The sequence below is a fragment of the Rhinoraja longicauda genome, chromosome 5 (genome assembly GCF_053455715.1).
Source record: "Rhinoraja longicauda isolate Sanriku21f chromosome 5, sRhiLon1.1, whole genome shotgun sequence".
Classification (NCBI taxonomy): domain Eukaryota; kingdom Metazoa; phylum Chordata; class Chondrichthyes; order Rajiformes; family Arhynchobatidae; genus Rhinoraja; species Rhinoraja longicauda.
In genome coordinates, this window is record NC_135957.1 from 59,840,872 (window position 1) to 59,858,449 (window position 17,578).

A 17,578-nucleotide genomic window follows, 5' to 3' on the forward strand; every position below is an offset into this window, starting at 1 on the left:
CCCACAGGCCATCAGGACTGTTAACTCTCATATCACCAGGGACCAATTTAATTTAATGTATTAATTTATTTTTTTGTGTTAAAAAAACAATTCTATTCTGTTTTGTAGTCTTCCACCTCTAAGTCTTCTGTCTTAAAACTGTTACAATTTGTTTCGTTGGGATGTTGTTGTTTAAATTAATTAAATTATTGCATCGTATGGGAGGCGCATTCCCAATCTCGTTGTACCCCTGTACAATGACAATAAAGATATATTGTATTGTTTAGCACAATCCGCAGGCGTTGCCACTTTCATTTCACTGCACATCTTGTATATGTATGTGACAAATAAACTTGACTTGACACACCTGTCTGGTTCAGGAACAGCTTCTTTCCTGCGGTCGTTACCTTACTTAACTCTGCGCTTCGGTGATTGCTGCCATCCCCACCCCCCCCCCCCCCCCCCACCCCCATCGGGCACTCCTCCCATCCGTGACTGATCTCGCTCACCGGTATTTCCACTACCGCTACTGTGCATATATGTATATATTATATGTTTTACTATTCCATCACATGCACCCTGGTTAAGATGCTAACTGCATTTCGTTGTCTCTGTACTTGTACACTGCACAATGACAATAACGTTTGTATTGTATTGTACTGTAATTCTTTTTGTAACTGTGATTCTTTTTTGTAACTGTGATTCTTTTTTGTGCACAATCCGCAGGCATTGCCACTTTCATTTCACTGCACATCGTGTATGTGTATGTGACAAATAAAGTTGACTTGACTTGTATTGTATTGTATTATGCACAGCGCTTTGGGTTGAGGGATGGATGGATGGGTTGTTGCTGTTTGGTGGGCGAGTCCCGGCGTATGATTTAACCTGGGACTTCGCGGGTCGGAGTGGGTGTGTTACTGGGAGCGTCCTCCTCCTCCCCCCCAGCTCCTCCTCCCCTCTCCAATCACCAGAGGCTGGCTTGGCTTGGCTTGCCTGACGTCCCCGCTCCCCTCCTCTCTCCTTGGAAGGTCCCGCTCTCGCCCATCAGCTGGGAGATGCATTGTCCCCGGGAATGGCAGCGTCGGGCGCCCTCTCCTCCCTCCCCTTGAGCCCAGTCCCCCCCTGCAGCAGGAACAGCAAACCCGGCACCGCCTCGCATCGCATCCCACGGCGGAGAATTGAAAAGGTAACCAGCATTTACAGCTCACGGCGTGTGTGTGAGTGAGAGTGAGAGTGAGAGTGGAGTGTGCACTCGTTTAAAGTTTAATATCCCACTCTCTCCTCACCCCCTCTCCTCTCTCCCTCTCTCCCCCCTCTCTCCCCCCTCTCTCCCCCCTCTCTCTCCCCCTCCTCTCTCCCCCCTCCCCTCTCCCCCCTCCCCTCTCCCCCTCCCCTCTCCCCCCTCCCCTTCCCCTCTCCCCCTCTCCCCCTCCACTCTCCCCCATCCTCTCTCCCCCTCCTCTCTCCCCACTCCTCTCTCCCCCTCCTCTCTCTCCCCCTCCTCTCTCCCCCCTCCTCTCTCCCCCCCTCCTCTCTCTCCCCCTCCTCTCTCTCCCCCTCCTCTCTCTCCCCACTCCTCTCTCCCCCTCCTCTCTCCCCCTCCTCTCTCTCCCCCTCCTCTCTCTCCCCCTCCTCTCTCTCCCCCTCCTCTCTCTCCCCCTCCTCTCTCCCCCCTCCTCTCGCCCCCCTCCTCTCACCCCCTCCTCTCTCCCCCCCTCCTCTCTCCCCCCCTCCTCTCTCCCCCCTCCTCTCTCCCCCCTCCTCTCTCTCCCCCCTCCTCTCTCTCTCCCCCTCCTCTCTCTCCCCCTCCTCTCTCTCCCCCTCCTCTCTCTCTCCCCCTCCTCTCTCTCTCCCCCCCTCCTCTCTCTCCCCCCCCCTCTCTCTCTCCCCCCCCTCCTCTCTCTCCCCCCCCTCTCTCTCTCCCCCCCCTCTCTCTCTCCCCCCCTCCTCTCTCTCTCCCCCTCCTCTCTCTCTCTCCCCCCCCTCCCCTCTCCCCCCTGCTCTCTCTCTCCCCCTCCTCTCTCTCTCCCCCTCCTCTCTCTCTCCCCCCCCTCCCCTCTCCCCCCTGCTCTCTCTCTCCCCCCCCTCCTCTCTCCCCCCTGCTCTCTCTCTCCCCCTCCTCTCTCTCCCCCCCTCCCTCTCTCCCCCCCTCCTCTCTCTCTCCCCCTCCTCTCTCTCTCCCCCTCCTCTCTCTTCCCCCCCCTCTCTCTCTCCCCCCCCTCTCTCTCTCCCCCCCCTCCTCTCTCTCTCCCCCCCCTCTCTCTCTCCCCCCCCTCCCCTCTCCCCCCCCCCCCCCTCCCCTCTCCCCCCCCCCCCCCTCCCCTCTCCCCCCCCCCCCCTCCCCTCTCCCCTCTCCCCCCCCCCCCCCCTCCCCTCTCCCCTCTCCCCCCCCCCCCCCTCCCCTCTCCCCTCTCCCCCCTGCTCTCTCCCCACTCCTGAGTCTCCCTCCTCTCCAAGTGCGAATGAAGTGCCGGCGCCCAGGGACTCGGCTGAGCGGCTGCCAGAGAGTCTGGGGTTGGGACCGGCTCCAGAGGGGCTCCCACCCCGGGCTTTCCCCACCCACCGCCAGCCTTTAATCTCCGCAACTCCAGACGCACGACGGGTTAACACGGAGGTTGAAAAGGAATCTGCTGTGTCCAGCCGCCCCTTGCTTTGGGATTCCCGGGCTGGGGTTGTGGAGTAACTTTGTTGTGGGACTTTTGCTGGGTTAAGTCAGACAGTCTCTGAATGCATGGACACGGACGAGAGACCCATTGCATTGCTCGCTGGTGTGGGGAGGGAAGGGGAGGGGGGAGTTTTTGTACCACAACCACTGTTGCCATTTAAGACCATGTGCGGGCGGGTGGTCTTGCGAAGGGGAGGGTGCATGTAGTTGGTGGTGGGTGGAAAGGAAGGGGAATTTCGTTCAGAGCTCGGAGGTCTGATTTCTAACCGTGGGCTGAGAGAGAGAGAGTTCAAGTTCCGGGTCTCTCCACGCTGCTGACGATCTTCGCAGAGTGAGCAACTCCCGGCAAGTTAGAGAGCCCCAACCCGGGAGAGTGCGGCGGTGAAGGAAAAATGTTGTCAGGGTTATTATCCTCATGCTCCCCGACCACTGTCAGTATTTGATCGCGACATAAGACACGAAGAGTCCCGGGACGACCATCATGTACATTTTGAGTCCAAAATAAATGAAATTTCATTTGATGTGATTCTTGATTGAAACTTTATTCTGCGGTTTACATTACTTTTTTTAAAATTAAGCCCATAGTAATCCGTTTGCACGTTCTACCCAATTATGGAAATTATGTCTCACTGCAGTAATAAATGAAACAAAACAAATGGTAGCATCTGCTCCTTATTAAAAATGTCTTTAACTCGTCAGATGCATTTGGAGCTGCAGATATCTGCATTTTAAAAGGGGGACGTTCAGGCCCTCAGTGCTTATAGACAATAGGTGCAGGAGGAGGCCATTCAACCCTTCGAGCCAGCACCGCCATTCAATGTGATCATGGCTGATCATTCTCAATCAGTACCCTGTTCCTGCCTTCTCCCCATACCCCCTGACTCCGCTATCCTTAAGAGCTCTATCTAGCTCTCTCTTGAATGCATTCAGAGACTTGGCCTCCACTGCCTTCTGAGGCAGAGAATTCCACAGATTCACAACTCTCTGACTGAAAAGGTTTTTCATCATCTCGGTTCTAAATGGCCTACCCCTTATTCTTAAACTGTGGCCTCTTGTTCTGGACTCCCCCATCATTGGGAACATGTTTCCTGCCTCTAACGTGTCCAACCCCTTAATAATCTTATACGTTTCGATAAGATCTCCTCTCATCCTTCTAAATTCCAGTGCCTGCTCTTCACTACTGTGTAATCCGCGATGGCCTTTTTGCCATTATTGAGGATGATATATATTTTTTAAACTTCTGCCTATCCATTGAGACGTACAAAGGACATCCCAAAAGTTAGGAAAGCTGCTTGGAATTCACATTTCGCCCATTTCTAATCTGTAAAACGTTTTCATTTACAGCGATAGCCCAAGGCAGACATCCTCTCGAAAATATTTTTAAAAGCCGCAAGGAAAGAGCTTGATTGAAACCTCTTTTCAAACAGTAAATTAAAAAACTTGTCACGCTGTAGTATTCCAGCAGCGAATATAGATCAGGGCTAGATGATGTGGTAGTCCAAATGCAATGTACTGTAGACACTGGAAATGTGAAATAAAAACAGAAAATACTGAAGATGGCAGGTCGGGCAGCATCCATGGAAATAATCAGAACTGACTTTGTAGATCAATGACCATTAAAATTGGAAAGAAATTTGAAGTTAAACAAGTTGCAGAGAAAATGGGAGGGCCAAAGAGAACAAAAGATAAGGAGGCAGAGCGATTGAGAGATGCAGATAGAGGTGCAAACGGAAAGGGACTGGTAAAGACATGTCTAGAGTAGGTATAAATAAAAGAAGAATGAAATCTGAAACACCAGAAACGGGGAGGGGGAGAAAATCTGTCTGGTTTTCTACAAAACTCTGATCATCCACTGCCAATTTTTTTCCAGATCCCTCTCACTCTTTACTTGGCTTCACTGTAATTCAAGGAATCGATCTGTGACCAGTGTCCATGCAAACCCACAGAGTTCCACAAATAGCTTGACAATATTTTCTTTTATCTTGCTTTCTGCAGCCATCCATTTTATACTCCCATTTCTCTGTATCTGCCTCTGAAGCCATCATAAATCTCTCTTCTCTCACCTTAAGCCTCTGCCCTCCAGTTTTAGAATCCTCTACCCTGGGGGAAAAGATGGCATGTTTACAGTATCCATGTTCCATATGATGTACACTTCAAGAAGCTCATCCCTCAACTTCCTACACTCCAAAGGAAAATGTCCAAGCCTATCAATCATATAACTGCAGCCGGCAAATCTAAGCAACATACTGTGAATCTCTTCTGCACCCTTTTCAACTTAATGACATCCTTGCAGCGTGGTCTCACCAATGATTTGCACACCTTTATCACTATGACCCAACTTTTGTACTCTATACATTTCCCAAAGATGGCAAACGTGCCAAACACTTTCTTCACCACTCTGCCCACCTCAACTGCATTTTCAGGGAACCATGCACCTCGATCTGTTCCAAAATACTCTACCAGTTACTGTGTATGTCCTGCCTGGTTTGACACAAGAAAGCACAACACCTCATATTTGTCAGATTTAAATTACATAGCCTACCTTCCAACTGATCTAGATCCTGCTGTAAACTTTGAGATCCTTCCAAGGATCAAAACACATTTCAGATAAATTAATAATTTGTTTGTTGTACTTTCACTTTAGGCATTGTATTTAGGAAAAAAAACTGCAGATGCTGGTTTAAATCGAAGGTAGACAAAATGCTGGATCAGGCAGCATCTCGGGAGAAAAGGAATGGGTGACATTTCGGGTCGAGACCCTTCTTCATACTGATGTCAGGGGAGGGGGCGGGACAAAGATAGGATGTAGTCGGAGACAGGAAGACTAGTGGGAGAACTAGGAAGGGGGAGGGGATAGAGAGGGGAAGTAGGGACTACTTGAAGTTAGAGAAGTCAATGTTCATGCCGCTAGGGTGTAAACTGCCCAAGCGAAATATGAGGTGCTGTTCCTCCAATTTGCGCTGGGCCTCACTCTGACAATGGAGGCCCAGGACAGAAAGGTCAGATTGGGAATGGGAGGGGGAGTTGAAGTGCTGAGCCACCGGGAGATCAGGTTGGTTGAGACGGACTGAGCGGAGGTGTTGAGTGAAACGATCGCCGTGCCTATTTGTATTTGGTGCTCAAGACATGGTTCCCTTTAGATTTTGGGAAGGAAACAGACTGATGACTGCTTTACAGAATCCCCCCATTTTCTCCACAAGATTAACCATAGCTGACTGTCACTTTAATTTCCACCTCTTTTGAACTTTCCTACTCGTCTCCATCCTGCAACAAAGCTCAACACAAGTGAGCAGCAGTTTCATCTTTCAACTGACGGCCTGAGGGACGCAACATTGAATTCAACATTTTCTGAAAATCAACCAGTGCAGTCTTGTCAAATTTCCACTGTTCAGGTTTTACTTTCTCGTTCCCGTTGTGATATTTAAGACTTATTTTCCTTCTGTTTGCAATTACTCCAAATATATATCTGTCACACTCTACGTCAGCCTGAACCAGTTTTGGTCAACCGTCTTCAAGTTGGTTTTGGTTTAGATTTATTATTTTCAAGTGAAAAGCTTTGTGTTGCATGTTATCCAAACAGGTTGGTATACCATACATAAATACAATCAAATCAAATTCAAGTACAATAGTTAAAGCAAAGGGGAAGGCACAATGTTAGCCCAAAATAACTTGCATATTTGACACACTAATTGTTTCCCAGTTTAGGAATGCCTCTCCCTCCTTCTCTATTCTTTATTAACATGACAATTTTTGGTTTGCCTATGTTCCATCAATTTTGGCCTCATCTACCTTCCTAATTTTAATTGCTGTGGCTTGGTACCTAAGCTTTTGACTGCCACGGTTTGTATTTACTAATTTGATACATCTGACAAAGCCAGTATTTATTTTCCATCACTAATCCCCTTTAAGAAGATGGCTGTGTCCTACTGAACACTTGAGTTGTAACAAAAGTGCAACTTTAAGGCTGGAGAGCAGGTTACAGTATTTACACCCTTTTACAATGAAGGAATGGTAATTTAGCAAGCTGCGATGGTGGGGTCACTTAACCTCAGTAGAGGGTCTGGCTCTTTAGGGGTTCTTCCTGGCAGCCCAGTCTTGACCACATGGTGCTGGTGGTCTCCAGTTTGTTCCAGTGGCTCCTTTTTCCTCGAACCTGCAGCAGAAGAACACGGCTAGCAGGGAGGCACCCCACCTTCTTTTCTCTTTCTTCCTACTATTTTCTTCCTCTTTCCCTCCTTCTCTCACCCTCTCCCTTCTCTACTCTGGCTGGAATGCGTGGGTTTTTGTAAGGCATAGGCTGATGTGGTTTGGATGGGCCAATCTGATATCAGCTAATTGGACCAGGCCATTACCAATGATGCTGAGGATTGACCTCCTGGCTGGTCTGCCTCGGGTGAAAGGGATCAAAGGGGTGAAAGGGATCAAAGTGGCATCCAAGGGAGGAGGCGATACACACATGTGCGTATGCATACGCAAAGTATTCCACTCGCCGCTTGAGTTTGCTTTGACATTAAGTAACATTATGGCTGATCTTATTCTCCTCTGTTCTACATTTCTGCCTTTCACCACTTTGCTTATCAAGAATCCAGTTTAAATATTCAAGAGCTCTAAATCTGTGACAAAGTGACGCAGCAGTAGGGTTGCTGCCTTACAGTGCCAGAGACCCAGGTTAGATCTTGATGTGGTGTCTGGATGACCACGTGGGTTTACCCTGAGTGCGCTGGTTTCCTCCCACACTCCAAAGATGAACAGATTTGCACATTAAATGGCTTCGGTAAAGACTGCAAGTTGTCCCTGGTGTGCAGGATAGTGCGAGTCGGGCAGGGATCACTGTGGCCAAAAGGCCTATTTCCATGCTTTATCTCTAAACTAAACCGAAAAGAGATGTTTTGACTGGGTGGAGTTAGCCACAGCAACCGAATTGTGAGTTTTTTAAAATCGTAATCTATTCATACAGCTTTTGGGAGTGTCACATTATTGAAACTGCCATCATTTCTCCATGGAAGTGTGAACAAGTTTATAGTCTTCGCACTTGTACTTGTGAAAATGGTGGTTCAAAATGTGATGGCTGTTCTCCGGTATTTCACCATCTGAGCTTTGCATGGAGGTTTCAGATATTGCCCTCTGCATGCACTTGGGAATCTGTCCAAATAGTGTGCTTCAGTAGACAGGAGCAGCAGCAAGGGAGAGAGGTAACTCTTTCAGTTACTTTGCATGTCTTCAAATTATTAATTTGTTTCAGTTTTAGTCACATATGAAATCCAAAACTATGTTGACATTTCCAAGACATTTATTAGCCTGAGATGGACAAAGGCTGTATTTGTTAAATGTTATTGTTGAAACAGCATAATGATATTTAAAGTGCTTCTTTAAGACTAACTATTTCTGGCAGCTACCTTGTTCAGAATGATAAGCAGAACAGTTTTGATTTCCATCTTGCCCTTGCCCTTGGGTGTTTTGTAGAAACATTCCCCCCCCCCCCCACCCTGAAAAAGTTAGCACTGAGATGCATTGAGGCAAAGAGGTCGGATTTCAGGGATACCTTTAAGAAGGAGGCAGATGGATCTGTTTAGTGAGGGCTTAGGGATGGGGCATTGGTAGCTGAAGGCATGGCAGTCAGTGATGGAGCTGTTAATGGGATGGTCATGAAGCTTGAATGAGAGGAGAGGTGATATATTGTAGGGTTGGAGAAGATTGTGGAAGTAATAAGGGATCAGATTTTGGAGGGATTTCAAAGCACTTTAAAACAAAAACAGGGCTCCTATTTAACTGAGTGCTGGATAAAAAGGACTGTGAATTAGAACTGGGCCGCATAATTTTATAAGATCTCCATTTATAGAGAGTAGGAACAGAAAGATCACCTGGGAGAGTTGAAGTCGTTATGTTTGAATGTTAAAATGGCCAACATATAGTTTCCAAAACAGTTGCTCTAGGGAAAGCCTAGTTTTACCAGATGTTGTGGGATTCTTAGATGATGGGTGTTCTTGGAGATGGCATGAATTTGGAGACCAAACGTCAACACTGGGTGATGTGAGGTTTCACTCTGGTTTGTCATTTATCAGGGTGAGATTTAGTTAGGAAACGAGGAATGGAGTTTTTGACTGGAACCAAATGGATGAGATCTCCACATTCCAACCCTGATGTGGGGACAATGTATGGCCAATAGAGTGAACAAAATGATAAGTAACGTGAGCATCATCATGTACGCCAAGGCTGGTTAGCATGCGACAAAGCTTTTCACTGTGACAATAAACTAAACTGAACATTTTTTTCAAATGATCTTGCAGAGGTGTGTTAGAAACATGGGAAAACTAGGTGCAGGAGTCAGCCATTCGGCCCTTCGAGCCAGCATTGCCATTCAATATGATCATGGCTGATCATCTAAAATCAGTACCCCGTTTCTGCTTTTTCCCCATATCCCTTTAGCCATGAGAGCTAACGTGTTGTGTAATTGTGAAGCAGGAAGCACCAAAGTTTATAAAAAAAAGGAGCTAGGAGGGTTCAGTCTCTTCCAACTAGAGGAGGAGAAGGAGGAGGATGTAGTCAGTCATGCCAAAGGTTATGGATGGACTGCATTGATTACCTTGTTACAAATGTGCAGGGTGTCATTATTGATTCTGACGTTTGGTACTCTGACAGGACAGTTTAAATTTAGTACTGAAAAAGATGGGGAGAACTCTCGGAAGCTTACAAAATCTGATTTTTTGCTGAAGAAAGGATAAGCTGGCAATTGAGCTAGTAGTTTACAAAGATAGAAGGATCATGCTTATTTTTGAGGAGAATATTGTCATGTGACTTGCAAGAGAATGGAACAATACCTGGGCAGAAAAATACTTTTATAATATTAGCTAATATAGAGGCAGGATTAGAACACAGAACAGCACAGGAACAGTTCCTGTGACCCAAAACATCTGTGACATACGTAATGCCATACGTAAGCTTATCTCTTCTGCCTGAACATGATCCATATCCCTCCTCTGTGCCTATCTAAAAATCTCTTGCCTGCCACCCTTGTATCTAGCTCCGCCACCATCCCTGACAGCATGTCCTCGGCAGCCACTAACTCCGGTGTGTAAGAAAAAGAAAAATTATCTGCACACCTTCTTTAAACTTTCACCTTAAAGCTATTCCCTCTAATCGTTGATATTTCTCTTCTGGTAAAAATGATATGTCTATCCTATCTATGCCTCTCATAACATTATATACTTCTATCAGGTCTCATCTCAACCTCCAGCATCCTAAAGAAAATGATCCATCTGTCCAAGCTCTCCTTATAGCTAATACCCTCTAATCCATGCATTGTTTTGGTAAAGCTCTTCTGCACAGTCTCCAAAGCCTTCACATCCTTCCTGTAATGGGGTATTCAGAACTGCATGCAGTACTCCAATTGCAGCCGAACAGAACTTGTGCAATCAGTAGTTTTGTGAGATATGGGTGGGCAGAGCTGGAAGTAGATCTTGGATTAAAGGGAACTTGCAGAGGGTTTTGGGAGCCAGAAGAGAAATGAAAAAGATCCAAGTTCCTCGAAGGGCCAAGAATGTGGTGAACATCACAAGTTTGGCTTTATGGGAACGATGCAAATCAGCAGACTGGACAGTCCTGATCTCATGGGAAATATTTAGTTGAAGGTGAAAGTGGAGATGGTGAAGAATTTAACAATAGTTTGCAGCAGAAAAAGTTGAGGGTTATCTTTCCAAAACAAACCTAGCTGTGTAGAAAACAATTTTTCTAGAAAGATCTTTTGAGAAACAATGTTACCCTTTCAATAGATCCAGGCGCTCATTACTCATTCTCAAATTTGAGTTTGCATTAAATTAATGTCATGATGGTTGAACGTACATTTCCATGTAACACTCAGCATGTGAGTTCATTTTACTTAATTTTTCTATCTGAACCAAGTGGTATTTGGTGCATTTGTAAAATCTCTACTGCTATTTTGGCTATGATTGGAGATAACACAGATCAGATATCAAAACTGGTATCTTTACTTGTTTGATAAATTCAGAAGGCTTTTGGGAAGTTGTGTTATTTTGTAAACTTTACTTCCTTACATGTTTCTGCCATACAGTGCTCCATGATCGAATTACATTCTCTTCCCATGCAAGGGAAATCCAATACTGAAGGAAACATTTTTTGTTTTATGTTCTCTTGTTCTGATTTGAAGTTTTATACTTTATTGGAATATTCACTTTATAGTATATGTGCCAAGGATAAATATTTTATGTACCAGCTAAAAAGAAATGCAGTGGCCTACCCTTTGTAAAATTGATCCGCAGAAGGATATGAACAGAAAATAATGTTCTTGATAATGTCATTGTTCCCATGATGTGCTGTCAACTTGCTCATCAAATCTGGTGGGGGTAAAAATCAAACTTCTTGGCACCACATTCAAGCAAGCAGGCTTGTTTTATTCGTACATCTGTGTTGGAGATAACATGATGAGCAGATGCAAAAACCTCTGCTGCCAAAAAAATAGAGCAGCTGGAGGAACTTGCCAGGTGGAGGAAAGTGGGCATCTGATAGTTTAGCTTGGGATCCTTCATCCATAGATGCTGGGATGCACTGAATTCTTCCAGTTGCGCGTTTGTTTGTTTTTGTTGCAGGCTCCACAATTTGCAGTCTTGTGTGCCTACACTTAATGTGACCTTCCATACGTTATTAACAAATTATTTACCTGTTCATTGGCATTGTTCTTTTTTTTTCATTTTCCCAGGTTGGCAATTTTACTATGCAATCCTGTGCCACTATGATGTGCTCTCTGGAGACTTCACCTTTCACATAGGTTGTGTTGTCCTCTTGATGCAGATGAGAGCTTTGTCAATGTATACAAATTGGCGTCCAAACACAGATAATTTTAAATGATTTCTATATACATAATACTTTCATTTACAACTCTCTCAGTAATGTATCTGAAAATATTTAATATTTCTATTATTTAAAGTTTAACATCGGGACCAATGCAACTATTTTGCATTGACAGCATCTCACTAAGAACCTCAATTAATTATCTGTTCCTGCCTTAATGTTTTTTGAAGGACCTTTTTAACCTGAGCACCAGAATTCCAAACGCACTGTACACTGGATCTGGCATGCACACCTTGAAAATGTAATGGTTGTAATTTTCAGAGTGGAATTGGATGATAATTTGGAAAGGATAAATTTACAGAACTATAGTGCTGGAAAATTAGATTTTGAAGAGATGCCAGAGACCAGATGGAAGTGAATGAGTTCTTCTGTGCTGCATTATTCCATAATATTTAACATTCTCTTTCTTGCTTTTTCTAATGTTTGCCAGAATTGATGAACATAACAATATTATCAAAGGTGGCTTCACCAGTTTAGTTAACATGTTGCAAACCTCATGGATTTGATAGAGTTTTTGAATAAGGGATTTTTTTGTTGTAAATTTGTAAAAAAAATAAATCCATCCTTTTCAATGGATGTCTACATAGAAACATAGAAAATAGGTGCAGGAGAAGGCCATTTGGCCCTTCGAACCAGCACCACAATTCAATATGATCATGGCTGATCATCCAAAATCAGAATCCTGTTCTTGAAAACATTCATTGAATTGGCCTCCACTGCCTTCTGTGGTAGAGAATTCCACAGATTCACAACCCTCTGGGTGGACAAGTTTTTCCTCATCTCAGTCCTAAATGGCCTACCACTCATTCTTAAACTGTGACCCCTGGTTCTGGACTCCACCAACACCGGGAACATTTTCCCAGCATCTACCCTGTCCAATCCTCTAAGAATTTTATATGTTTTTATAAGATCCCCACTCATCCTTCTAAATTCCAGGGAATACAAGCCCAGTCGACCCATTCTTTCATCATATGTCAGTCCCGCCATCCCAGAAATTAACCTGGTGAACCTGCGCTGCACTCCATCAATAGCAATGATAATAATAATAAAATATATTCCTTTATTTGTATCACACTGGGGAAATTTGCAATAATGTCCTTCCTCAAATTAGGAGACCAAAATTGCACACAATACTCCAGGTGTGGTCTCACCAGGGCCCTGTACAACTGTAGTAGGACATCCTTGCTCCTAAACTCAAATCCTCTCTCAATGAAGGCCAACATGCCATTAGCTTTCTTCACTGCCTGCTGTACCAGCTTTCAGTGACTGATGTACAAGCACATCCAGGTCTCATTGCACCTCCCCTTTTCCTAATCTGACACCATAATAATCTGCCTTCCTGTTCTTGCCACCAAAGTGGATAACCTCACATTTATCCACATTATACTACATCTGCTCATTCACCCAACCTGTCCAAGTCAGCCTCACAGCATTCTCATCGTAGCTCACACTGCCACCCAGCTTTGTGTCATCCGCAAACTTGGAGATGCCACATTTAGTTCCCTCGTCTAAATCATTAATATATATTGTAAATAACTGGGGTTGTGGCACCCCACTAGTCACTGCCTGCCATTCTGAAAAGGACCCGTTAATTCCTACTCTTTGCTTCCTGTCTGCCAACCAGTTCTCTATCCATGTTAACACCCTATCCCCAATACCAGGTGTTCTAATTTTGCACACTAATCTCTTGTGTGGGACCTTGTCAAAGGCTTTTTGAAAGTCCAGATACACCACATCCACTGGCTCTCCCTTATACATTCTACTTGTTACATCCTCAAAAAATTCCAAAAGATTAGTCAATCATGATTTCCTCTTCATAAATCCATATTGACTTTGACCGATCATGTCACTGCTTTCCAAATGCGCGGCTATAACATCTTTAATAATGGACTCCAGCATCTTCCCCACTACCGATGTAAGGCTAACTGGTCTATAATTCCCCGTTTTCTCCCTCCCTCTTTTCTTAAAAAGTGGAGTTACATTGGCTAGCCTCCAGTCCACCGGAACTGATCCAGAGTCGAGAGAATATTGGAAAATGATCACCAATGCATCCACAATTTCTAGGGCTACCTCCTTGAGTACTCTGGGACGCAGGCCATGCATGAGGATGGTCTGGGGATTTATCTGCCTTCAGTCCCAACAGGTTACTTAACACCATTTTCTGACTAATGTTGATTCCCTTCAGTTACTCCCTCCCACTAGATCCTTGGTCCCCTAGTATTTCCGGGAGATTGTTTGTGTCTTCCTTAGTGAAGACAGAACCAAAGTATTTGTTTAACTGTTCTGCCATTTCCTTGTTTCCCCATTATAAATTCACCTGTCTCTGACTGGAAGGGACCTACATCCATCTTCGCTAATATTTTCCTTTTTACAATCTTAAGGAAACTTTTTGTCAGTTTTTATATTCCCTGCAAGCTTCCTTTCATGCTCTTCCCCCCACCCCCCCCCCCCCCCCCCACCCCGGTCATAATTAACCCCTTTGTCCTCCTAAAGTTCCAGTCCTCTGTTTGCTGCTTCTGGCCAATTTATATGCATCTTCCTTGGATTTAACACTATCCTTGATTTCCCTCGTTAGCCACGGTTGAGCCGCCTTCCCAGTTTTTTTCCCCGCCAGACAGGGATGAACAATTTCTGGAGTTCATCCATGCGGTTTTTAAATCTTTGTCATTGCATCTCCACTGTCAACCCTTTAAGGATAGATTTGCCAGTCTATCCTAACCAATTCCCAACTCATACCTTCAAAGTCTCCTTTATTCAAGTTCAGGACACTAGTCTCTGAATTAACCGTGTTACTCTCCATCTAAATGCAGAATTCCACTATATTATGGTCACTGTTTCCCAAGAAGCCTTGCACAACAAGATCGCTAACTAATCCTTCCTCATTACAAATACCCAGTCTAGGATGGCCTGTCCTCTAGTCGGTTCCTCTACATATTGGTTTAAAAACGCATTTCATATACATTCCATAAAATCCTCCTCAGCTCTGTTACCAATTTGGTTGGCACAATCTATATGGAGATTAAAGTCTAGATGAACCTTGCATATTCTTGCTGTGATCTTCTGGCAGGGCCTCTGTGTTCTTCCATCTTCAACTGGTACGCTGCCTACTTTAAGTGACAAAATAAATAATGGGAAGTTGATGAGCATGTGAGAGTAATTTTCAGTTTAAGATTTCATCTGATAATTGTGAATGTTAGTCAATGGAAGGCAGAAGGAGATTAATGTTTATGGCTGGATTATGGATTCGAATTTAATCGATCCAATCCACATAGTTAAATAAGAGAATTTGCATTTTTAATTGAAAATTGGAACTTAGAATTCTCATCTTGTTGTGAATAAATAAGCTCAAAAGAAAAATCGATTCTTATGTCTTTGTCTCGTTTTTCAACACCGCAAAGTATGTACATTAATCAGTTTTGAGCTATAATGTTAGATTAGACAAGGCTTGGTTATGTTTTCTGCAGTGCATTTCTGCTAAGAGGCTTTTAGAACTTCCAAATTGTGTTATTCTGTCAGACCAAATTGAAGAATAGTATTGGCTGGAAAAAAAAAATCCTTGTCATTTTGATAATGTGAAACATCCTCTATCTCAGAAACTATACTTGACTGTGAGTAATGATTTTGCACTAATGCTCACTTTTCTCTTCATGCTGTTGTTAGGATTGTTTAACTTGATTTAGATTAAGTTGACTGCAAATAAATCCATATAACTTAAAGTAATAAATTGCAATGCAAGAGAGCAATTTATTTTATACCACCCTGCTTAAAACTGGATTTTTTAATTTTTTTTCATGATTAGTGTATTTCTTAAATTTTCAACCCATTCCAACTTTCTTCCTTCCCAACATGAAGAAGCGGATTACTCCTGAATAATGTGCCATATAAAGCACTGGTATTTCAGTCTCTAAGCATCAACGTGTAAGAAATGTAATTAGAGCACATGGTATTGGGGGTAGGGTGTTGACATGGATAGAGAATTGGTTGGCAGACAGGAAGCAAAGAGTAGGAGTAAACGGGTCCTTTTCAGAATGGCAGGCAGTGGCGAGTGGAGTGCCGCGAGGCTCAGTGTTGGGGCCGCAACTATTTACCATGTGTATTAATAATTTGGATGAAGGAATTAGAAGTAACACTAGCAAGTTTGCAGATGACACAAAGCTGGGTGGCAATGTGAACTGTGAAGAGGATGTTAGGAGGTTGCAGGGTGACCTGGACAGGTTGAGTGAGTGGGCAGATGCAGTATAATGTAGATAAATGTGAGGTTATCCACTTTGGCAGCAAAAACAAGGAGGCAGATTATTATCTCAATGGTGTCAGGTTAGGTAAGGGGGAAGTGCAGCGAGACCTGGGTGTCCTTGTACACCAGTCACTGAAAGTTGGCGTGCAGGTACAGCAGGCAGTGAAGAAAGCTAATGGCATGTTGGCCTTCATAATGAGTAAAAGAGTAAAGAGGTTCTTCGGCAGTATAGGAGTAGAGGTTCTTCTGCAGTTGTATAGTGCTCTGGTAAGACCACATCTGGAGTATTGTGAACAGTTTTGGTCTCCTAATTTGAGGAAGGACATCCTTGTAATTGAGGCAGTGCAGCATAGGTTCACGAGATTGATCCCTGGGAAGGCAGAACTGTCATATGAGGAAAGATTGAAAAGACTAGGCTTGTATTCACTGGAGTTTAAAAGTATGAGAGGGGATCTTGTAGAGACATATAAAATTATAAAAGGACTGGACAAGCTAGATGCAGGAAAAATGTTCCCAATGTTGGGGGAGTCCAGAACCAGGGGCCACCCTATTTTCTATTTTCTATGTTTCTAAATAACTGCAGATGCTGATTTACACCGAAGAAAGACACAAAATGCTTAAGTAACTCAGTGGGACAGCCAGCATCTCTGGAGAGGAATGGGTGATGTTTTGGGTCGGGACCTTCAGATTCTAAGCATCAATGGTTGTCAGGATATTTTAGCATGGGTGGAATCCCAATCCTGCCATCATTCATGAGTTTGGAGTCATGGTAATTGATTTGTGATGTGTATTTTTCTTTTTTTTTCTTTTCCAGGGTTGTTGAAGATGATTTGGCTGGAATTGGGCTTTGGGGACCTGATGCCACAATGAAGACATATACACATGGAGTACCAGCCATATTTTTCATAAATCTCTTCTCCCTATTGGCACCGACTGCAAGTGAGAAACCTGGTGGCAGCATCCACTTTATGAATGGGAATTATGATGGTCACCCCATGCTGTACTTCAGCCAAGGAGATGTGGAGGATCTGCGGCTCAAGGCAAAAAGCACTCACCGGCACATTGCGGACAATATTTGGGATGCTGTACAGGTCATGCTATCAAATCCAAAGGAATATCTACCGCCCTGGGATCCCAAACGTTTTAGTGCTCGATGGAATGAAATCTATGGAAACAACCTGGGAGTACTTTCTATGTTCTGTGTATTGTTTCCAGAAAGAACAGATGCTTTGGAGTTTGCCATGGGCTACATGGCGCGGATGGCATCTCAGCCTAGTTGGTAGATTTTTGTTTTTATTTTTATTTTGTGGCATGTGTTTTTTTTTTAAAATCGAGTGGCTTAATTTTGCTGCATGCACAAACTAGTCTTAAGTTCAGCTCTAGCAACACTTGACCTACTGTTAATGCGCACTCTCCAATTTTATTTTGTGTACAAGAGAAAAATTCTGCATTGCCAAAATAGATGGAAGTTTTGAATTGACATCAGCTTATTTCTTCACATATTTTATATTTTAAATAATTTTCTATCTGCTACTCTCAAAGCCCAGCCAATATGTTAATTCTCAAGATACTGACATTTTTCTGGCTTATGCAAGTGATAAATTAGTACATTCTAAAGGCTAATCTCTATATCACTGCTGTTGGCAACCAGAGGAAAAAATATAGATGTGTTTAAAAGTTGTGTTTTTTTCAATTACTTTCATATATATTAGTTTATATGAAAATGACATTAGTGATTTTAACTGGATAAATGCACCCATTAAGTGTGTTTTGAGATGGAGCAAAGCAGTGTCATAAATACATTAAATATTGGAGGTGGGAGGCCATGTGATGAA

General features: G+C 43.9%; 1 protein-coding gene across 1 annotated transcript in view; it reads left to right on the plus strand.

The window, feature by feature from the left end:
• The first annotated feature begins 1,028 nt into the window (after positions 1-1,028).
• dse (dermatan sulfate epimerase) overlaps positions 1,029-17,578 on the plus strand; it is a 64,405-nt gene continuing 47,855 nt past the window's right edge. Inside the window, exons 1-2 of the mRNA XM_078399624.1 lie at positions 1,029-1,165; positions 16,558-17,022. Coding sequence (XP_078255750.1) covers positions 16,610-17,022 — 413 coding nt within the window. The 5' untranslated portion in view covers positions 1,029-1,165; positions 16,558-16,609. The remainder of the gene's footprint in view (positions 1,166-16,557; positions 17,023-17,578) is intronic.